The sequence below is a fragment of the Apaloderma vittatum genome, unplaced genomic scaffold (assembly GCF_000703405.1).
Source record: "Apaloderma vittatum isolate BGI_N311 unplaced genomic scaffold, ASM70340v1 scaffold18018, whole genome shotgun sequence".
Lineage (NCBI taxonomy): Eukaryota > Metazoa > Chordata > Aves > Trogoniformes > Trogonidae > Apaloderma > Apaloderma vittatum.
The window spans coordinates 1-24,291 of NW_009730407.1; the positions used below are offsets into that span (position 1 = coordinate 1).

General features: G+C 43.1%; 1 protein-coding gene across 1 annotated transcript in view; it reads left to right on the top strand.

The window, feature by feature from the left end:
* The window catches only part of FGF13 (fibroblast growth factor 13), a 57,426-nt gene continuing 33,135 nt past the window's right edge, over positions 1-24,291 (top strand). Inside the window, exons 1-3 of the mRNA XM_009874803.1 lie at positions 1-190; positions 2,177-2,287; positions 7,642-7,745. Coding sequence (XP_009873105.1) covers positions 4-190; positions 2,177-2,287; positions 7,642-7,745 — 402 coding nt within the window. The 5' untranslated portion in view covers positions 1-3. The remainder of the gene's footprint in view (positions 191-2,176; positions 2,288-7,641; positions 7,746-24,291) is intronic.

Genomic DNA, 24,291 nt, shown 5'->3' on the forward strand with positions numbered 1-24,291 from the left:
GCCATGGCTGCAGCCATTGCCAGCTCCCTGATCCGCCAGAAGAGACAAGCCAGGGAGCGGGAGAAGTCCAATGCCTGTAAGTGTGTCAACAGCCCCAGCAAGAGCAAGGGAAGCTGCGACAAGAACAAGTTGAATGTGTTTTCCAGGGTCAAACTCTTTGGCTCCAAGAAAAGGCGAAGAAGGCGACCAGGTTGGCAAGGGTTATGTCTTTGGGGGGGTTGGCTGGTTTAACTTAATGCGACTGGGATGTGCGTCGGGCATGGGGAAAGGGGGACTGGTGTCTCAGGGCTGGTAAAGTGGACATGTCGGTATTAGCACTCCTGGCTGGTATGATCTCATAGACTTGGGTATCCCAGGCCAGTCCTTTCTACTTTCTTGTTAATCTGGTTTATCTGAGTAACACACTCCATTGCTATCTGCCTCACTTGCGCATCCATGTGCACCTGTAATTCGGTAGTCTGTCTCTGTTACACATACACAAGCACACGTGATTTATTTGTGGAGGAGATGTTAGTAAGGGAAGTTCCCGCACGTACACCTCCTTCAGTTGTACGTTAAATAACTTAGTGGTCTAGATATCTGGTTTTGTCTTCCTGCTTCGCAGAATGCCTCTGCTGTGCCTTATTTGCTGACTGCAGATGAGGCTTTTTGCTTTCGCTGGCCCCTTCCAGAGTTTTGCTTCAGTGCTGTTCCTTTCTAGGAATCTCATACATGCAGCTGCCCTGCAGATATGATGCTCTCTTGTCAGAGGTGCAAAAGATCAGGCACGAGGACTCAGTCCCTGCTCTGAGTAGGATTTTTTTTTTGTACATGGGAGGAGCAAAATCCTCTGGTAATGTTGCTGCCGCTTTGCTGTGCTGAAACATTGATGCCGTTAGCTGCCTAACCTGTCTGCCTTTCTCAGCAGTCCCAGAAGAGGTGCCTTGCTGGCAAATTGCACATGGGGTGCGTTATGGCTAAAAGGCCAAAGGGAGGGTTGGGTTAATTTCTGGTCAGAGAAGTTGGCACATAAGAATCGTGCATCCAGCAATACCCTTAGTAAAGGTTGCTAATAGGAACTAATACACTGAGCGCAAACTACTGTGAGCTTTTGTCTTCAGCTCCTACTAAAATGAAGTACAGAGCTCCCTAATGCCTTTGATTACAAACACAGGGACTCTTACCCAGACAGTGCTGTTAGAAATGACACATCCTATCACAGTTTGTTTATCTCTGAATTAAGTAAGATGTTGTGGAGCGAGCTGGGGAGATGCATCACCTCCTGACAAGCATAATTGTGTGAAATGACTACAATGCAGATGTCATTGGGATTCAGTGGAAGTAGACCTTTTTTGCAATTACTCCTGGTGCATTACCTCGGTATCTTAAATGTCAGACTTGACAGCAGATCCTGTTGCTGTATACTTTTTGGTCTAGAATGATCTGAAACCGTGTGAGATGTCTCGCTTTCTAACTGTGAATCTGAGGATGGCTATGAAAAAAAGAAATCTATCCAAACTATGCGTTGTTTTGATCTTTCTTCCTCTAACTGATGAGGTAATTACCTCAACCCTTATGGTAATATTTATTTTGCAGTTCCACACATTGCTAGATTTCAGGGTTCCCCCTTCCATTTTCCATATGTTCATTGAGTAGTTTATCTCTTCGGCTGCTCTGTACTCTTTGGAGCAGTGACGGATGGGGGTTTGGTTTGTTTATTAGAGCTGCAGCAGCTCTTGTGCTAAACGTTTGCTGCTATATATTTAGGCTCTCAACTGTCACTGTGGCTCTTATTAGTGCTATCGTAGTAGTCCTGTTTTTCCTCTCCATTTAAGAACTCACACCTTTTAAAAAGCAGAATATGCTCTTTGCCAGCTCATTTCTAATCTTAAATGAGATAGGGCTGAGCTCCCGAGGCCAAGCAGCACACTGTCAGAATTTGTATTCACTGGAAGTAGATTTTACTGCGCTACCTACTTTGCAATCGAAAGTGGCATTTAATCATTTTGGCAATTGATTTCATAGACATAAATTTGATCTCAACCTAAATGAGGTCTTGCAAAGCTGGTTTGGATTAGGTTTTTTTTTCTGTGTCCCAGCCTTGAGAAGAAACCTGGAGAATTGTTTTTAGCACCCTGCTCACTTGGAACGGTGCATCAGGATTTCCCACATTAATCTCACTATTGTTTTTTTACAGAGCCTCAGCTTAAAGGTATAGTAACAAAGCTCTACAGCAGGCAAGGATACCACTTGCAGTTGCAAGCAGATGGAACAATTGATGGAACAAAAGAGGAGGACAGTAGTTATAGTAAGTGACATGAGAATAAATGGTGTGTGCTTGTGAATTGTGGTGTCTCATTCTTCCTGTATAGGTCTGTTCAAATTTGTTGTCCTGGGATGACTGAGTGAGTGGAAGCAGCATTAACACTGTGCTCACAGCACAGGAGTCCTTCATACTTACTGGGACTGAGAGAAATGCAAATAAAAATCACTTAAAGAAATAATGAACTAAAGGAGGTAATGATGACACATATGACAAACAAAGCAAATGTTATCTCCATGGTAATCTAGAGAAGTTCATTGCTGTCCTTTGGATTTTATTAGATATTTTTTTTCCGACAGGGAAAATTTGCTCGCCTACACAGGGTGCCTGAAATAGAATAACGCTATCTCCACTCTGAAACAGGGGCTCATTCAAACAGAGCCGTGTTATTTCATATAGTGAGAGTTCATCATCATTTTGAAGTTCACGTTTTGCTATTATTATCATTTTGGGGTTTTACCCCTTCTAAACTTAATTATACCTTGAGCTTTCAACCAGATTTCCCTCAGCTTTCATGTGAAAAAGTTTTGGATGTTTTCAGGTTTGTTTTGTGGAATTTTTTTACCGTTATCAGAGAATTAAGAGAAAGCAGATTTACAGTGTGCCTGAAAAAATATTTAAGTATTTCACATAGTTGTATCGTGTAGCTTAAACTGCATTTCTGTTCTGAAAAAAAGAGTTAGGAGGCGCAAGGAGTTTGAGAAAGTATTTCAGGGCACGTAAACGACACGCTAGAAAATCAACAGGCAGACCTTCCTTTTTGATTATTAAAAAAGCACTGATTTAAGTGCTGTCCTTCTCATATGAAAAGCATCCTCAGGTGAAACACAGTTTCATTTTATGGGACACTTGAATATGGCAGAGTAAACACTAATTGCCATAGGAAGGATCACATCTTATCACTTGCTCCCACCCTTTTCCTGCACCCTCTTTAACCCTTTTTGCATCCCTCTGTCTCCTCTGCAGCCAGGGAAGGTGCTGGACTTAGGGCAAAGCAGAAGCGTGGGATCCGTAGGTTCCAGGTCCTGTCCTCACCCGCAGACCAAAGACCAGATCAGGCAAAGCTGAGTGGCTGCTACCATCTTACTGAGTTCTCCTTGGGGCAGCCACAAAATTTACTCAAAGAACGATCCTTATGGACCTTGAACATCGCTTTTCTTTTAAGGGAATGATCCAATATTAGTGATTTCAAAAGTCAGTATGAGTCGCTCAAGATTTCAGGGCAATTCTGTTAATTATCTTAAAGGAGAAGAAATAGGCAACCTTACTTTTTACATCAAAGAGTGGTACCATTATAAACTTTTAATGTACTAGAACAAATATCTGAATTTGCTTGCTTTTTTTTTAATTATTTCATTCAAATACTTACCTTGGAATCCCTTTAATAGGAATTCTGAGGTTTGAAAAACGATAAAATTTATGAAAATACAAATGTATCTGTTTCTAAGTTATCATTGTTTTCACTCTCGCCTTAAATTTACCATAACCTGATAGATTACAAAGCAAATCATAAAAAATCCTTGTTTCTGGATACTAACCTTCCAAAATGCTGAATATTTAAATACAATGGAAGTATCCCAGAAATAGTTGCATTATCTGAGTGTTCAAAACAGAGGAGCATTTTATCATTAAAAAACTCACATGCTTTTGTATATATTTCTCTTTTATGTAAGGTAAGTGTGCAGACCTGAATATCCTGCAGTCATGAATTTATTTTAAATGTAATATTTTTAATGAAGCTAGTAAGACCAATTTATGCTGTGGATCAGAGTCCACATAAGGGGCTTCCCCCAAAGCCTTACTCACATGAATATTAAGCTGATCAGGCCCTCTACAATCGTTTCTTCCGATATCTGCAGGGACATCTCTCCTTTAGCCCATATTCGTGGGCTGTGGGGAAGCCACAGGACTTGTAGCACCCTCCAAGTGCAGGAGGGACTCCTTTTCCAGTCCGTTCCCTCCTCCTTTGCACCCCTGCGGGATATCATTGCTGTTCCCTTTTGTCACCTTCACTGAATGTTTGCTCTCCGACCATTAGCTTTGCAGTGAAATAATTAAAACTCCCCTTAACAATAAGAGGATGTTGTCATCCTCAAATGCAGCTGTGGTTGCAGAGCACCAGGGCTCTGCATCTGCATTTGTTAGAGCAAACCACAGGCACAGTCCACCTGGTTTCCAAGCAAAGCATTCGTCAGCCTTGTTTAAATTTCAGAATTATTCTTCCCTGTTTATGGTAGAGATGGGGAAAGCCCCTGATGGCCAGCTGCTGGATTTTGCTCCTGACAGCAGCCTGGGGCCAGGAGAACACCTTCTCCATCGTTTGCTACCTGGAGCTGAGTGGGAAGTTTGCCCGAAGATCCCCTTTGGCCTCCTGACAGGGGAGCAATTATTTCAAGCTCTTCCAGACCCACTGCTGCATGCAGGGTTCACAAAACCAAGGTCGCAGCCACAGCTGCAGGGAGTTTAAAAGAAAGGTGAGGTTTTGGAGCACAGCATAGGCAGGATGTGAAACATGGGATCCGAGGAGCCACAGCACTTGCCAGACCTTGATTTTAGCCAAGAGTCCATGTGATTTGAGGAAGTGCCTTGTGGAAAGGATTTCCTGGCTGAGAAACAAATTTTTGCCTCATTAAATGTGTTAAATAAGGCAAGGTTTTAAATCAAGGCAGAATTTACTCCTCAATTTTGGCAAGACAAAGAGATTTTGAGACTAATAAAATAAGGAAATAGAGGAAACAATATCCTGCAGAAAACATCCGAAGGTCCAGGTGGCCAAGCCAAGGATAACACAGACCTTACAGTACTGTCTGCATTTATAAATCCAGCTGTGACCTGCTGCCTCTTATTTCGCAGCTTTAATTCTCTCTCAGCTTGCATTGCACAAGGGCCACAGTGAAGACCATTTCTCCCTTAGGCATCGCCAAGTTTTTCCCTTTGATGAATATTATATCCTTGTTTTAAGTGGCACAAGTATAATAGGGAAAGGCTAGGATGCAGATAACCTTACATTATTCTATGGTAATAGAAGCTCATCATTGTAGCAAACAATTTGTTTTCCTGTGGCTTTTTTTGCCACCCTTTCTGTCCTGTCTGCCCATATGAGGGTCAGCCCCTAGGAATGCGATGACGTCTCAAACCTGTTGTCCCTGGCATTGGGGACTCACAGAGAAGGAGCCTGCTGGTGGTCCCGTTGGCATTTGCTGGTCATGGACAAGCCACTCACTCTTGCAGAAGCTGAACTGGGACTTGCTGCTGTGCAAGGACAGCGGGAGCAACGGCTGCTGCCCAGGGGACAGTCCCTATTGCTGGTGCAGCACCCATGTCCCCTGTCCTTGGAGGCAGCAGCTGGGGCAGCCTGGCTGTGTGTCTGGCTGTGCTGGCGTGGGACAGATTGACTGAGCACCCACCGACAACCTGTCCCTCTCCCCCTCAGCAGAGGCAGCGGAGCCAGCGTTACTCCCCCACAGCCTTTTCGCAACTGCCGACAGGCTGTGCCGCAGCAGCTGCTAATCCCACCCGTGTCTCAACCAACTTCTGAGCCTGCCCAGCCCTCGTCTTGCCTCAAAATAAAGCACGGACGTTTATGGCAGGAGAACACGTTCAGCTGCTGAAGGAAGCAGCTGAGTGCCCTTTGCTGGGTGCCCCAGCCCTCCCCTGGCAGAGGTCGCTCAGCCTCCGATCTCTGCTCGCTTTGCCCAGCGCAGCACAGCCAGGAATTGCTTCCTGAAACCTCTCTCTGGGGCTTGTGGCTGTGAGCTGCATCTTCTCCACTGTCCCAGGCTTTGCCCCGTCCTCTGCTGGCAGGTTCATAGCACTATTTGCAGTGAAGCCCATACCTGTACCCTCGTGCTGAAAATACCCAAGCACTTGCCCTACGCATAAAATGCCATTAAGAAAGCACCTTTCAGAAGAAACCTCCAGATTCTGCCTGGATGCTGGGCTTTAAATTGTCCTCTCCTGCCTACACAGAGGTGAGATGCTGCTTCTTGGGGTTGAGCTGCAGAAGAGGGCTCTCCAAGGGAATACTTACTTCCACAAATAAATCCAAGCATTTAATAGAACGAATTGAGAAACCCATTTCCCGTATTGAAAATCTAAGTTTTGTTTGCCAAAAACTGTGCAGAACTAGTGGATTTTGTTTTAGTGAGGAAAAAGCCATTTCTGTTGGTTTTGTGCTTGAGTCGAATGTGAGGAGGGGCTGCATGTGTGTGTGTTCATGTCTGCACATACACTCATGCGTGAAAGAGGGAAAGACAAAAGTATCACAGTGCCCGTAAATACCAAACTTCAGCCTGAAGCAGACCAGAGTTTTCCAGCTAAATAATAAACCACTGGAAATAAGAACCAGTTTGGCATTACTTCGCCTGATCTCTGCCTTTATACAACAGACCGGAAGGAGATGCTTTGGGTTATGGTAACAGTTCTTGAAAATGTTCCTCCCTTTATTTTCAGTCCTACGTATTGAACACACTCTATTCAGCATATTATTACTCATGTTCAATTTTAACATATCCATAAATCTAAGATATGGCAGAGCTTTGCATTTCTTTTTTCTTTTCTTTTTTTTTTAATTAATTTGCCACTTTAGAAACCAGAATCTTCATTCTTTGAAGAGACGTTTCTCTGCTTATAAATACTGCCACTATTAGCATGTATACAAGCATAAATGCAAGCAGAACAGTTGAAGCAGCTCAATTTTGAAAGCACAGATTTAGGACTTGATCTAAAGAATATGCTGTCATATCATTTCACTTTGAAGTTATTTAACTCTGTTTTTGTAAAGCCATTCTTCTCTCAAAAAAGAGAAGATCAACCAGTAAGTTTTGAATGGAAACATTTTGAGATGTTAATGAAGGTTTTTAACTTTTCTGAATTTCATCTTGTTCCTTCCTTTTGGTCAGAAATGTTTACTGAATTTGATCTGAATTTGAAAAAAGCCAAAAATATGTTTTGATCCTCTTGAAAAATTCTGTTTGTTTTTGGCTATTTTTTTTGCACTTAACTGTCAGGAAAAAAACTAATACAAAACAAAATTAAGTATAGTCAACTCAACAGACCCTGGATTCTGCAGGTAAGGTAAGTCCTTTTAGCTCTCAGTACCTCTAATTCACCATCTTCAGAATGGGGGAGAGTAGTTTATATGCTCTGGAGATAGTTCCTGAGCTGTTGGTGGAAGTTGCTATAGAAGAACGTGATAGTAGCAGTATTGTCCTATAGCACCCACAGAAATTAATCTTTGCATGAATGGGTATTTATTTGGTTCTTGCAGTTCTGGTTTAATTATCTAATCTGCATACTCTAAAGGATTAATTTTGCTCTCCATCTCCTTTCTCTCCTAGCTTTGTTTAACCTCATACCTGTGGGTTTACGAGTGGTGGCGATTCAGGGGGTTCAAACAAAATTGTATCTGGCAATGAACAGTGAAGGATACCTATATACATCAGTAAGTAAACATTTTAAATTTTATTTTCACTGGATTTATGGTAAGAACTTAGTAAAATGAATAATTTACTGTTCCAAGGAATCCGCTTATAACCTGTAGACGTGAGATTTGATAGCAAATTCAGTATAGTGGTGAGTTTGCTTTAAGTTTATTACTCTGTTTCCGTTATGAATACATATGGATGTAGGGAATCAAACTGTGGTGCCTTTGATGGAAACTAAAGATCCAAAAATGTGAAATAAAAATAAAAATTAAAAAAACCCACAACGAAAACTCCAGTCAGAAGAACAGGATGCTCTCTCTTGGTCACTGTGGACCGATTGGGCTAATCAGTGCAGGGTACAGAGGGAAAGGGACAATCACACACAAGCCTGAGCACGTTTTTTATCTTCCCATATAATCTTCTATTACTGCTATTAAAAGGGATTAGAGAAAGTAGGTTTTTTTGTTTGTTGAGGCTTTTCAGATAGATACAGAATTAGGTGCCAGAATCATATGGCTTCAAGTTGCTGACTGAGTGAAGAAATGTTTTATTAGCAGTTTTGATGAAGAAAATCGGTTAGTAATTTCCAGTGGTGTTTCTCAGGAAAGCAAACAATGTTTTTATGGGGAGAAAAAAAAAAGAAAAAAGACATTTTTGAAAATAGACCATTTTAAAATTAAAAACATTTAGTTGAACTATGTTCAGGCATTTTAATTATAAAGTCTTAATAGGTTTTTCCCAAGGAGGAAAATAGAGGAAAATGTAATTTATTATCTACTACAATCTATTCTCTTTTATGAATGATTCCCTTAAGGTGCCTTTAAAAGTGATAACAGTTAAGTAAACTTATTCAAATCTCTCATTTGTTTTGCAATCCTGACAGCTGGGACAGGGGGCAGCTTTGCATATTTTTCTTCTTGCATCTGCCAGAGGGGAAAAAAAAAAGTAAATTAGAACTGCTTATGATGTGAGACAAAGTAAAATTTCAGTGAACGGCACTGAACTCTGCTTTTCTTTTTCCTCTGGCTGTTTGCTTAGCGCGGTTAATCCACAGATCTGTTTGCAGGGCTGTAGCCGCGCAGCCAGATTGCTCAAAGTCCCCTTAATCCCGTGTAGTCACGGTCCTGTGGTTGCCCAGCGTCGTTTCCATTTGCACTGCAAATGTACCTTGGACCGCACGGTGCGTTTTCCTTTCTGTTAGCATCCTCAGCTGCTCTCCTTTCTGGCTGCCCAGCCGTGCCAGCTTCTGCGGGCTCAGTTCCGCCTCAAGTCACGTCTCAGGGTGGGATAAGAGAGGTTTGTACATAAAGCGGAATTCCATCACTGGGCACAACAAACGTGCTCACTTTGAGCAGGTCAGTTCTGGCAGAATCAGATGCATTTTTGCAAAGATGCAGCAAATGGGACGGGAACTGTTAACTGCTGCTGTTAACCTCCCTGTCACTTCTGGTATCCCCTGATGTAAGGAGAGGGGCAAAATGTAGCCCTTCTTTAGTTCACTTGGTATCTAGGCATAATAGGCAGAGCTCAGAGATTGACTTCGTTTGTAATTTTTGGTATTTGCGCTGTGCAGGGATAGTTCGTCATGCAGTTACCCGGACTAGTGTCTTCCTTGAATCCTGTAGTATCTTTGAATTTAATAGTTTATTGCACTGCAAGATTAACTGGTGACATCCCTTTGGTTTTCCCTTAGTTAAAATGGCAATTTTTGTTTCTTTATTAGGATTACTACATTTTCTTAAATTTATTCTTTTGTTCTGTTTGAATCTGAACTAGGTAAGGCCTTAAACTGACTTTGTCATTCGTATTTTTACATCCTCTTTAGAAAGACGGGTGTATGTTTAATGTTGATCTACTTTTCCAAGGGAAGTTTCCATCCAGGTTCTCAATAATCTTGGGTTTACCACTTGGTGCGTTCTGATTACAGTAATTGCAAGAAACTGTTCTTGGTGGGCAAAGCCTGGGTCACGTCTCTGTCAGTGCCCCCAGGGAATGGACAAGGGCCGGTGAGGAGCATCTGCCCCAACTTCACCTGCTGTGGAAAAAGATTGCCAGTGTTGTAATTCCAGCATCATTTTTTAAGCTTTCCTTGCACTTCTTTTGTTGATAACGGTTCTTTCAGCAAGGGATACAGTCTGACAGTCTAATGCATGGGAAATTAGCTCTATATTTTGGTCTGGATTCTTGGTCGATGTAAATGAGTCCCGAGAGAGTTCAGCTGATTTATACCAGCTGAATGCTCACCTGTTCGAGGGATGCCATCAGGGAGTCCAGGGAACAGATCAGCTCAAGTGAATGGCATCCATCTACACCTCCTGAGGGTTTCCAGGCCCTTAGGGGGATGTGCTCCTGAATGGGATTTGTCAGGAGCAGATAGATGACAATATTGGGTTGATCAGGAGCAAAAGCCCCACAAAACACTGTCGAACTTCTGAAGCAAGCATATAGGGAAAAATAGAAATGTACGTAAATTGTAGATAACTATAATTGATAGTTACACCGTTTCCAGAGAGAAATTAAATTAACATTGATGATGCAATATAATAGGGAGAGAGAATATCGTGATTTCTGTCATGATCACTTGCTTTCAGTTTTGTTGTGACTGGAGCGCTTCAGTCGTGCTTGTGGCTGGGCAGAACCGTTTCCTGCAGATTGCATTACCGGAGGTTATAGATTCATTTGGTGAATGGTTTGAAAAACACCTAGCTAACATGCCATCTCTGTTCCTCACCCCGTGCTCCTGCTTGTGCCTTGTGCCTGATCATGCCTTTTTGCCTGAAACACTTCCAAAACCCCATGCCTGATAAAGAGGCCATTAAGTCCACGGCAATTACCCCACTGGCAAATAGGTAAATAAGACATCTGGCTTTCAGGAGGACAAATGGAGTCTCAGCTAAGTGCTTTCCCACGCTCATGTAGGAAAGCACATTAGGGCTAACACACCAGGTGTCCTGTTTCCACGCATCTTGCACTAAATTGCCATGTTAAGCCATAGAATCATGGAATCACAGTTCCTTTTCCTTGTAGTGCCTGTGATGAATTCTCGTGTTTTGTTCTTTATGGCATATTTTTAGGTTTGTGCTACGCAGCAACAGAAGTGGCTTAGTTGATTCTGAGTATCCTGTATAGGCAGAAAATATGTCCTAGCCACCATCCATTACAGATGTTGGGAGATGGAGAAAATCTGCAGATCCAGTTTGCTGATTTTGAACTCTGGCCTTGCCTCCTCCTCCCTAGCAGTCTGCCAGGGTGAGGGTTCAGGTACCTCAGAGGTCATCTGCAGTGTGGCTTGCTTCTGATCCAGTGACTGTACTCAAGAATGAGGTGAATTTGCTCCATGAGAGGATCAGTGATGTGTGATAAATCTGCAGAGAGCAGATATCTGCAGTTGGCTGTCAGAGTTTATAGATAGTTTGCGGCGCCTGTCAGTTAGAGCAAAAATAAGATCTTTAATGCAATGATAAAAGCTCCTCGGGGACAAGGCAGCAACTCAACTAAGCAAAAAATACCCCAGTGTTATGTTAAAATAAATATATAGTTATCTACATTTATTAAAGAAACACATTAAAAGTCCTGGACTGCAGGGAAGGGAAGCAACCTTGGTCCTGCCTGCAGCCTGCCCCGCTCCGAGCAACGTGTTCCTCCTCACCGCACACTGGCTGCAAAATGCATCTTCATGTCAGAGGAGTGTTGGGGTTCCTTTCTGTAGCCAGTTTCCTACCAAAGTCAATGGGAGTTGTGTGACTTCATCTCCCAAGCCAAGCCTAACCTCACAATTTTATTTGGAGGGACCTCGTCAGGAGCTGTTTGCAGCTGTTGCTCTTCCTGCTGTTTGATGCTCGAGCATGCATTTAAAAGGAGAACACAGGGTTTCATTCATCCCGTCTTACACGGGTGTCATGCTACTGCAAGATGACTTAAACAGTGTTACGACACTTCTGTCTTGCGTAGCCACAAAATGAATCATGCCCTTTTGTATTTTAGGATTGCTCTTATTTTATCTTGGTTTTTTTTCCTGTGAGTGACCACATCTTTCAGATAACCAACCCCTATGCTACACTTGAGGTTTTCAGGTTTCATACCCTATGAATTCCTTGTGTTCTTTCATTATCTTGAACAAAAGAGTAAAAAATATTTTAAGTGTCTGTTTGTCAGGCACGGGGTCCTAGAGCTGTTGCCTTCTCATTTAAGTGATTGTGGTGTGTTGGAGGATGTTCACAGTGATACAGAGCAGCAGGTGAGGGAAGTTCACTAAAGGGAAGGCTTGTATGTAGGTGAAGAGAATTGAGTGTACTGCTTGAATTCTACGTAGGCTCAAACATAACTCAAAGTACAGCAAATTAAAAATAAAAACCAGCCTGAGAACATCTAGCCATGTATTTTTCATGAACCATCATGTCAGCTTTTAAAATCATTTAATAATTGTTGGTGAAATGCGTATTTATCCTGCAGAACATTTCTTCCCGTGTAACTGTGTGTTTCTTTAACCTGGATGGATTGTCAGCAACATTAACATTCAATAAGTGCTCTTCATTACATTCTTCTGGCTGGTCTTAGGAGCCATCCAACTCAGCTTGTAAAGGGTGTGTGTTTTCCATCTTGTTTTGTTCTGGGTTCCTGTGATTTGCCAAAGCATTTGATTTAATAGCGTAGCATGTGAGGAAGCTTACACTTCTCGCAGGTTGGATAGAGCCCTTGTCTGAGTAGTCCTTTGCCCTTCCCATGTGTGTCCCTCCCTCCTGCAGCCTTTCAACTGATTTATTGGAGATTCAGGGCATTCAGTCTTTTGTCAGATGGGTAGTAGGAAGTATGCTGCACGGCAGTTGTTTAGGCTTACTTTTCTGACTGTTCAAGGATGTCTGGTATTTTTGAGTTAATAGAACTGCTGTACGTGGCTTAATTTTACCATTTGTTGTCTGATGCACTTGGTACAGAGTTAGCACGAGTTTAAGGAGCACTTTGATATAACACTCTGGGCAGAATTTTGTATATAATTCACCCTAAGAGAGGATTCAGCTAACATTGTCCTCTCTATGTAAAATAGGTTGTCATATATATAAGTTTGGTACCTTTACGGAAAGTAAATATTGTATGAAGCGTGCACGTTGATTATAGCCAAGAGAACTGAAATGTGATTAAATTCTCAGAGTGATCCAAAAATTGGTTTTGGTGAGTTGGAGAGAAAAGAAGTTTGTGCATATTTTAATACTGAGCAGTGCGGTGGAGACCTGCTGTAGCTAATGGGAATAGCTGGGGCATTTATAATGAATTACTGGCAAAGAGCATTTTTCCACCTCAGGGAACTAGCACAAACCAAGAGATACGGGAAATAATCAAAAACTTCATCTAGTTAAATTTGCATGTCAGTATAAATCATTTTTTACCATGAATGCTTTAGTGCAGACTACACCTTAATATAGCTTGTTCTCTTCAGCGATGGGGTCTTAGATACAGCTGCAGCACATTTTTCTTTCCATCGCAACACCTTGCTCTGTGCTGGATAAATGCGCAAAGTCCTCCCAGCGAGAAGGGCAGCTCTGGCCCTCCCACGACCCGGCATCGTGCTGACAGCCCCGACTGCTCCCCTGCCCCACAGCAAAGGTGGGAGATGGTCAGGCGAGGTGTGGGATCAGCATGCTCTAATTTCTCAGGCGTTGCAAGACAAGCCCAAAGTGATAAATGTTTTCTGACACCTTCAACCATGGGCAGTGCTCTAAATTATGCCAGCAGCTAAACTCAGCAGACGCAAAGAATTGCACGGTGGTTCAGTCTTACAGCAGCGTGGCAGCCCAGAGGGGGATGCTGGCTGCTGCGTGGGAGAAGCTCAGTGGGTCTCAGCGCAGCATCGCAGGCTCAGGCTGTTACCAGGGAACCTGACCGTGAGGGTTTGTGGTTAGTTTTGAGCCAGGCTGTGCCTACCAGTGCCTGCTGCTCGCAGATTTCTCTCTCAATGAAGGGAGCAGCAGCCCATGACTGTACTTGCGGGGCTGGGCTGGCCCCACGGCATGACGTGGGACACTCCTGGGGGTCAGTCCCCTGAGAGCGGTTTCCCGCAGCAGGTCTTCCTCAGTGAGATACATGCTCATGATATGAGCTATTGCTGAGTGGTGAGGTGGAGAGATGAGTGTTCCTTTGTTCTGGTGCTTGTTTCTGCTGGTATCAGTGTGATTCCAGATTTTGGGAGACAGACTGCCTTCTGTCTCCAGCAGAAAAGCAGAGAGGTTATCATCCTCCCATGGGAGAATTACTAGGAGACTCGGCAAGCTTGGAGCTGTTGTGCTGCTTTTCTCTACAAGTCATCCCCCAACCATCTCAGATCCACAGAGGTGCCACTGTGCATCCGTCCCTCACTGCAGGTGGTGGGAGCTGAGGATACTCAGCGCTTTCTAAAATGAGGCTTCTTAAGAGGAGCTCGAGCATGAGAAAGTGATGCTTCAGGGCTGTGCACTGCACAGATCCTGACAGACCTGCCTCTGCAATGGTTTCCTAGCAGGATGGCTGTTAAAAATCAGCAGTGAAATTGCTGTTTGCAAGAACAGCTTCAATGACCTGTGAGAAAAGTTATATACATGTGAAGTGGATAAAAGACTAAAAGCACATCCACTCCCTTTGTTAGTCATTTGCTAATCAATGTTAAAGTCCTTGGGTGAAAAGACAGAAAGTCTTTATAAGCTCAGACTTCAGCTGTTGCTCAGAGCAGAAGTTTGGGACTCAGCAAGCTCAGATATATGGCTGAAATATCAATGTATCTCATAAGGCTCAGTTTTTAAGTCCATTGTGCTGCTCGCTGGGGTCACAGTGGCAAAAAACCAGCATGATACCATAAAAAAAGCCTTGGCATAATTTGGAGCTGGATCCGAGTTTGATGGTTTGGCACCTGGATCACACAGCGCTTGCTTCCAGCGTTGAGTTTCGGTCCCGCGCCAGCAAACAAGGAATACTGAGTTCCAGGACTTCCAGTCTACTCACAGCTCTTCACCGTCACGTTGCAAAGCATGTTTGGCAAGCAAGAGTTGTAAGCAGATAAGGACTTGAACAGACGGCATGAGTTGCAAAGTGCGAGAATAAGAGCATTGCCAGGTTCTCGGTGTGTTCAGTTGGGATTGTGTATTCAGATCGCCAAACGACGGGTTACGTTGCTATGATTCAGCATAGCCGATGAGAAATTTGTCACTTTTCTCTCCTAAATTCTATGTAGAGGCTACGCGTTGTGACCAGCGCTATAGGTGCCTGCAGGGTGATATGTGTGTCTGCTCCCTGTAGGGCTGGGCTCTTCTGCAGTTTACTGGGAAAATATGTATATTAGTGTTTATATGGATTTTTGAATTGTTTTGGGTTTTTTCCCCAATACATACCAAAAAACTTCAAGATCAGAAGCAAGATCACTTTCCGAACTTAAGTTATTCTTTTAGAACGTCACTTAATTAAAAGAAAATACCACTAGGAAACCTCAGTTTCTTTCCTACGCTTGCCTTTTCTTCTAGAAAGCTGTCTGCCTTCCCTACTCCTGCCCAGAAGGGCTTCCCCTCCCTCTCGTGCTGCAGGTTGAGCTAATGAGCAGCTCTTGTCACAGTGACTCAGCAGCGCTTCTGCCTCCTTACACTCGCTCTGTAACCTGCCGACGAGATTGCTCACCCCAACGATGCTCGCAGCCTTCTGCGAGCTCTAAGTGCTCATGGGAAGATGAATGTCTGAAGAAGGTTGCTGGAGCAATCAAAGGGAGCTGCCAAGGACTCCCCAAACCAACAGGAGTGGGCTGGTAGAGGAAACAAAATCAGAACCTGAGCAGAAACTAGCCCAGGATGACACCAAAACATGAGGATTCATCACATTTATTAAATCCGCAGAAAGCGTTTTCCATGCAGTGGGTTGTTCAGCTGCACTAAGTTACTTACTTACTGCAATGGGATGTCAAGGATGCCGTCGTTTTTGTGCGTTCAAATATCATTTAGGTAAATTCTTGAAAGAAAAATACTGCAAAAGACGATGATGTCATATTTGGCTTTGAAATGTCCTGTAATCACAGCTCGGCAGAGGCTGGAGAAGCATACTGGGAAAATACTGGGATAAAATTCCCTTTTTTTTATACTCTCCCATGAGCATCTGCAGTTAGCCAACAGCAAGCCAACGGCTTGAGAAAGATGTACCCTCACTGCTCAGTGCTGTTGCTGCATCCCGTTGATGTTTTCTTTATGGGTTAGTTTTTAGGAGGCTGTTGCCACTTTGGTGAGAAATACCCCAAAATGTTAGTTAACCCCGGTTAAACATATGCAGGCAAAAAGTAGTTGTGGTGGGAGTATGGAGCTGGAGTGAGAATGGGCTGCAGGGAAAGCGGAACAAGGAGATGGAAGTGTGCCTGTTCCTGCATATGCACGTTCCTACGCCTGCTGGTGTGTGTGCCTGTTGCTGCAGGGCAGGACCCAGAGCTTCGGCTGTTGCAGCAGTGCTAGGACAAACAAAATTTGGCAGCTCATGTGTTAAAAGTAAGCAAAGGGCAGGTCAGTTTCCCCAGAATGACTATCCATCAATCCAGGCTGGCATCATCAAGAGATCTGTCTTGTGGGGTATTCAGAGTGACTGTATTAAACACATTTTTGTGTCTTTTTATCTTCGTGTAGCCCTGCAGTTGCAACAGTGCTAAGAGAAAGCGAATTCAGTTCTGTGCCTACTTGGCAGCCTCAAGAGAAATGTTTACTGCTTTCTGGCCATTTAGATCCTTGCAAACGCACTGAAAGCATCCTTTTCCTGGCAGAACTTTTATTGCAAGTGATGAAGTGCAAAAGCTGAGAATCCAGCTTGACTGTAAAAGTTCACTTGCATTTGCAGCGTTGTCAGTCAAAAGGCGTCTTTTCAAAAGTCTGCTAAGCAAAACTGATGGGGAGGCACTGGGCAAGAAAAAGGAACTGTTACCCTCAAGGTTCTGATTTTTATGGTTTTATGAACTGCAGCACAACTGGAGGGGGTTTCCAAAGGAAATTCTGGCACTTCAGTCACAGAGAGCCTGAATGCCAGCCTCTTGGCATGGCTTCTCAGTACTGGAACCGGAGGCACCTGTATGAGTCCTAGAAAGCAGGATAGACATGGTGTGTCATGAACAAGCTAGGCAGGGACAAAGGAAACAGAAAAGTTGTCATGTTCTGATAATGCCCTTAAAGCCTTGGTTTCAGAAACCTAACTTTTCCTTAGATAAGCTAATTCTTGGACACGGGTCTGCTGAATTGCTGGATGGAAAATCTAAAATGGGGTCGGGAGAGAAAACAAGTCAGTTGAATAAAAATTGTATCAAGAAACTTGTACTTCCATACTGAACTGCTTTCATTAGACAATCTAGGATTAACAAAGAAATCCAAAAATTAAAATGGATTAGGGAGTCTTTGGTTATAATGCCAATATAATAGCTTTTACCAGCAGATTGCACAGTTTAAATAATTGAACAGATAAGGCCTCTCATATTTTATGTTCTATGGATGCTACAGGTGATATCACATTGTTTTTCATTTGGTAATTTTACCCAAACAGCACCAAATATTGAGCAGTACGGTTCTTCTAAAATTAAATCCACTGGGGAGCTAAGCAAAACAGGCAGTACAGTTCTGTTTATTTAAAGCCTCAGGAGGTATCTAAAAATTGCTAATTTCAGAAGCACAGCACAAGAGGCTGTCTGCTTTATAAAGCAGTCTTCCCCTTTCCTTACTCTGATGATTTTGAATGCACATTAATGAGGGAGTCACTTTAGACCCTCCATCCTCATCCCCAGAGCATTTTCAGATGTTAAAAAATCCTGTAACGAGATAGTGGTGTTCCCCGTGAAGCCGAGTGTTGGTGGGACCTGGTGTTTGAGCTGACTGGGAATGGTCAAAGCTCAGGGGACTTGTGAGGACATGTTTCCTTGAACAACAACTCCAGAACCTAATGTTTTAACAAAACGGGTCTAGCAAATTGAAAAGAGTGGGCTGTTCCTCACCCTGCCAGTACTCATGGTCTTCAGCTAAATCGGAAGACCTACTGTATTTTTAAAATGAGGATACCTCGTGGAGCTAGCACACAAATTAGAAGCAGAGCTTCATCAATATGAAGGTTTCAGTTCAGGTTTTAGGCAAAAGTTCACATCAATTCTCATTCCGTTCTCGTTCTTTCACACCAGTGTACTCGGATCTAGAGGAGCATCTGCTGCCAGCTGAGCCATGTTGACAGTGACAGAAGGCACAGTAAGCTCAGAGTAAATAAGTGAATAATCTGAAACAGAACAAAAAGCCAAAGAAATTCTAAGAAGTGGAACAGACGCAGTTCGAAGTGCGGATCTGTTCCCTTCACCTGATGAACTAGGGCCTGATATTGTAAACCCTTTCTCATGTAAGTGATCCGTACTCAAGCAAGTTTCATTGACTGCCTGCCTGAGGAAGTATTAATTTATCTGAGTAAGATTTCCAGGATCTGGACAAGACAACCATTGATTTGCAATACGGCATTTCTGCGTGATTAAAAAATGAACAGAGCTAGTGAAGCTTGATGACTAAAATAAGTCCCTGCTTGCCTAGAGATAGGTCCCAAGGCCTGGAACAGTCATGGGAATAGGCAGAGCAGCAGAGCTCAGTCCTGGATGCTCAGAGGTTTTGTCTGGTGTCAGAGCAAGACCTGAGCCCTTCGCTTGAAGCTTTCTCTGGTACCGAATGCCCAGAGCTTTGTTTTGAGCCATGCGATATCTGGACTAATGATTTCCTACAGAGCGCACAGTGAGGTCTTGTGTTGTTCACAAGTAGTCCCTCTCCTCAAATGCCTGGTACTTTTGCTTTCATGACTTAGAGTTTTCTGGCAGACTCATATGAAACTCTCTAGTTCTCCAGGTGCGGGGGAGCATTAGCAGCAGGCTCTTTCTGCAGTGCTATCACGACACACGGAGCGTTGTGATAAGGTTCACTAGTTAGGACGGCACATTTTCTTCTGACACCTTTCTATGAAAGGCAGTGCTTGCCTGGTGTCACGAATGAGCAAGGGTGACTGGGTTTGTGTTACCACTATTGGGCGTCATGAAACGGGAGCCAACTTCACTCATCTATTTTTTGAAAATCTGGACTTTAATTTATGCTTTCGCTGCCTCTGCGTGAAACAAAGATTTAATGTGTGTTCTAGACAGAGACTGGGAGCTTGCTCCATGGGCAGTGGAGTTCAGCACAGGCTTCCTTAGGTTTTATTGCAGCTGTGATAGAAAAGATCTGAAAGAGCTTCATGCAAATTGTTGATTTCTACCACATTAGTTAATTGGTTTGCACATTTGCATTTCTAATCAGTGAGATGCCAAAAAACACCTGTACTCTTTGAGTGTTGCGCTAACAGTTTATATTTCCTTTAATTGTGCTTGTAGGAATAATACCAGAATCGCAAGCGTTTATTATAAGTAACTTATAGCTCTTACAGCTAAACTATACATAATATTTTTCTTCACCAAATTATGTCTAGCAGCAGTGGCAGGGAGAGGGTATTCCCTGCTCATCAGCCAATAGCCATTGCGCTGATGATACATCTTCCTGACCAGCATTGATCTGATAGCACTAAAAGCATGTGTGCATGCACCATCTCCGTCACAGAGCCCAAGCAGTCCTGTGCTGAGAGGCCATACAGTAATTTACCCATGGTAAATCCCTGAAGATTTTCACAGAATGGCCTAGGCTGGAAGGGGCCTCAGAGATCATTAAATCCAACCTCCCTGTCATGGGCAGGGACACCTCTCAGCTACATCAGGCAACGCAAGGGGACTGAGCAGGGATTGAACCCACGGCCTTGGTGTTATCATTACCACGATTCAACCGACTGAGCTAACCAGCAACCCCTATTTTGAATGTTTCAGCTGAGAAGGAGGCAGTCTTGATCTATACGTGGCTTGGGAATGTCTGTGCTGAGGAAACCAACCTCCTTTTGTGCTGTTAGCTGAGGAGATGAGTCCAGTCACCCTTGGCTTGGCTCTGAATTATCTGACAAAGCTTCATTTCCTACCCGATGGCAAACCCTCTGCACTTGCAGCCCTTCATTGTATTATCACATGAATGACAGTAAAAGAAGACAAGTGATCTTTTTTTCCCCTCTAATTTAATGCCGAGCTTTCTGTTATTGAGCTGTTTTGTTTCCCTCTGGCTCTGATACAGCCTTCTAAACAGCAGTTGCCTCCCTTATAAAACAATTGGAGTTAATGGGGGTAATTGTGATAGTTATGGCCTTTCAGTTTTGATATAGCAATTATCCAGTCTGTACTTTTTTACTGAGTCAAGCAATGTTGGTAAAATTAAGTTGTCATTAGACTGGTCTCTCTGGAGGCTGTTTGCTACAGTAAGGCCAGATCCAAACATCTCTACTCTTTCCATGACCTAGAATTGAAAGTTTCCTGTGCCTCGCACCCACACAGATTGTACCTTCCACATACCTACATAACTGTGTCTGTCACCTGCAGTAAGGTCACTCACATTATGAAGGGGAGAGTTTGATCCTTTGACTGATGTGTTGGTATTTTTAAAGCTCTGTTAGTAGAGAGTCTTGTGAGGTTTTACAGGTCATGTAGTTCTTAAACCAAAAATGAAGCACTTCAGGCTGGAGGTAGAAGTATCCATTTCTGTAGGAAAGCAATAAATACGAAGGATAGGTAAATAGCTCAAATTACTGTTTTGAGTGGAGAGTTTTGTGAGTTTATATGCATTACTTCAAAAATGGATAAATACATTTTCCTTCCGCCTTCCTGAAAAGTGGGTTTACAAAGCTACGGAAAATTTAATTTCTCTCTAATCTTCAAGGTTCTGAGAGCTTGATAAATTTTATTTCCTTGGAAAACGTCTTCTGAAATAATATTTTTGCTCCACTACCAACCTGATGCTGCAACCGTTTAGTTTCTTAATGTAATGATAAGGAACATATCTGTTATACAGAAAATACAGCTATCAAACCATATATACAGAACATACAGAGATGGACAACATCCAAACCTTCAGGCAGGGTTATGGAGCTCTACATACTGGAACTTGGAATAAAACTTCAGCTGAGACTTGAAGCAGGAGGGGCAGAGAAGCTTCCAACAAACAATAGAAATAGAGCTGTGCCAGAACTTTGGGCTTTTCTCCTAGTACTGATCTCTCCAAACGTAAAACTTCTGGCTCAGGTTCAACCTGAATTTAAGACAGCTTATGTGTTTGTGGGGTTTTTTGTGTTTTTTTTGTTGTTGTTTTTTTTTTTCCAATAGAAAGCCCCACAAAGCTAGCTTTGTGTTTTAACTTCATATCATGAATTTAATTTCAATTAATGATTTATTTGTTCTTACTGACTCATTCAACCTGTCCTTAACAGCTTCTACTGGTGTGGAGATATTAGTCTGTTGCTCATGTTCATGTATAAGATTTAGAAGGAGGCAATCATGCCTCTAAGGCTAACTGCATCTTCTCTGAAAGACTGAGCGTGAATAACTCTTTGCTGTGGCTAGTTAGAAGTGAAGCATTGTGCTTGAAAAGTGATGTGCGTGCAGGCCAGCAGTCACCCCGTAATACCTGTACCTCCTGCAAAGCTTCTTCCAGTCCATCACATATGAGGAGCTACCATGCTTGTTCAGTAGATATTTTTATGAGAAAGCTGGTCTTACGATCAGGCTGTATTTGTAAATTGTGGTATTAAGGGTAACGAATTGTACTTCTGCTTAGAAACCCCCCTTTTTTTTTTTATTTGCAGTCAGAGGGATCATTCACATCCACATCTAAAGTCCGTCAACCTCATTCCAAGGCTATAACCTTGCCTGCCAAGTGCCACCAATGGTTTGTTTTTATGATCAAGTAGTAAATGATAAGGGGTTGCTGTTGAAATAGGGATGGTCAGGCACTCAGCAGTCACTGTAGCTCCGGGAAGGCTCCCTGATTAGAGCAGTGTCCTTGGTCACTGCTTCAGAGCATGCTGCTGATGTAGGGAGGGTTGCACTGGGATGTGCAAATACCAAGCTGGAACCATCAAAAGGAGCATGTGGAACCGCACATTTCAAACAGACCTCTCAGAGCACTTATTTTGCACACCTTGCTTTCTCTCCTAACAAGTCACATCGGCATTTGTTGCTATTCGTGTCACTCTGTCACTTTTGGAGTGTTTCATCAGCACATGTTGTTGTGTGACACCATATATTACAGCAAGCACAATACAAAGAGCGCTCTACCAAGTGGTGGTTCAGCTCTAAAGGGCTCATTTCATTCCTCAGTGTGACTGAAATCCACCATCAATCTGGATGTTGCAAACCTGCTCTCAAACATGAGCGAACTGCCCCTTGTGAAGCGTTTGGCCACTCTCCCAGAGCTTCCTCCCTGACCCCTGATTTTGAGAGGCACATTTCAAGGGCTGCTGCGTTGGCTGCAGCTACCCGGTGTGGGTGGAAGCCAGGCTGCCCCTAGTTCATGCCTGTTCCCAGGGAGGCCTTGCCGCAGAGGAGGGTGAGGTGGGGTGTAACCAAAATACATGGCCACAGGTAGTGGTGGAAGGTTGACGCTGAGTGCTGGTGAACTGACCTCTGACAGAGGCTCCTGATGAAGGAGTCTTCAGTGTCTTTAGCCTCTTCTCCAAACTGATGAAATAGTGGTATACAGGTTCACATTATGCATAACGTGCAAACAGCTCAGGAATGGGCTTGCATCAAAATCTGACATTTCAACAGCTTGGGCATTAGTGAAAAAGATGGTGGGGAAAGATCTGAGATGCTGCAGCTCTGCAATATTCTTTCTGCTGAGCCAAAGCAAGCCCCAAATGTCCGTGGGCCAACTCTGTTCTCATGCGCTTAAGTCCATGTAGGTCTTGTAGGAAAGAGAGGGAGAGTCTGGTTAAAAATAGCTGAACTCTTCCTGTTCGGTTTGTTTGCATCCCGGGAAAAGGATAAGAGAAGTAGTAATACTTTCATGTCTCCTGCTTTTTAAATCTCTGAACATGAATCACTGAGACCACAGTACGCAGAAGGATGAAATGCTGGTGCTTGGCCAAGCTGTGGCCCATCAGTGTCACAGCCATTGCTAACCAGCGAGGTCAGGTTTTCACGCTGATGTTTTCATTTGCAGAGCTGTGTTTGTAAGCTTTTGGAAGGAGATGAGGCATGCCCTTCTCCACCGGCTCCTTTCCTCTACCCCTTGATCTCCTTTTCTCGCTATGAGTCTCTGTGAGCATGTCACATGGGCTAGGGAAGCAACCACTCAAAAATCCTATTACTATTCAAGCTGACCTTTTCCTGGATGATATTATGATCCTTTTGTCCTTAGTGGGCTCCTGAGATCCCACTTAGCAAACACCTTGACATGCAAACGTGTGGACAGTTCAGTCGTCTCAGCCTGGAAAATAAGAAAATACCTCTTCAGAGTCCCATAACTGATGCACTGTAGAGCTGTTATCACCCTGTGCATTACAGTGGATGAAAGCAAATTAAGGATCTGCGTCCAGCCCTTTGCCCACATCTATGTACCTGGCACAGTCAAGAAGACTGGTTGAGATCAGGCATGCAGGGGTAGGGGAGATTTGGAGCCCCACGGCCAGTGCTCTGCACTGTCTGTGCAAAGAGGATGGGTATTAGCTGAAAACCTACAGGTATCTTTGTGCTTTATTAAAATTGTGCTTGCTTGCTTTGGTTATTAAAGCTTCTTTATTACTTCAGCCGATTCTTCTCCAGGTTCTGTATAATAATTCTCGAAAGATTTGACTGGCAGTAAACACTGGCTATTTACATTTCAGAAATCATTGCTTTTATTTTTCAGTGGGGCTGTTGAAAGGACGTCAAGGACATCTGGTGGGATATAAATTTAGATTCACCTGTTCATGTATTTTTCTCCTTTTAAATAAGGCAAGTTGCCTATGAAGTGCTTCATCAGAAAAATCTTTGAGGCTCTATCCAGAGAGTACAACATTTCGGTTGTAATGACTCCTGTTACAAACAGGTGATGTATTTTTTTTTGTTTTTTACTGCAGCACAACAGTGAAGTGTACCTTGTAGGGCCTTGGAGAGTGCATGTATTTAATAATTGGTATATAGAAGGAGATTGCAGATGATCTAGAAACCATGGTGACACAGAAGTTGTCATTTTATTTAAGCACAGATAACAGCCAGGTGAAAAACTTTCCCATCCTCTCTTCATCTTTTATTTTCTTTATTTCCTATTTCTTTTTCTCTGAAAGTTAACATAGATACTGCAACATAACATCAGACTGTTGAAAAGCAAGTAAGGTTATTTGGGAGGATTTTATTAAAATTCATTTCTTTACAAAATTTATCAGAGAGAATTACATCAGAACAACGTTGCCTTGTTTCCTTAAGTGTATATACTGTGTTTGTGGGCCTGCTTGGTCATCTGATGATATGTTTGACTCTACCCCTTATAATATTAAATTCCTCTCACCATTTCTGACAGAATATAGCAGACTGAGTGCGGTTTTCATCGATATTACATTCCTGCAGTTGTCACAAAGTAAGACAGCAGGGTACAAGCGAGCTAACCTGCGCATGGTTATAATGAAAGAAACGTGTCAGTACAGCTCAACTCTTCCCAAACCCAGGGGAAACCACTGGGGAAGCAG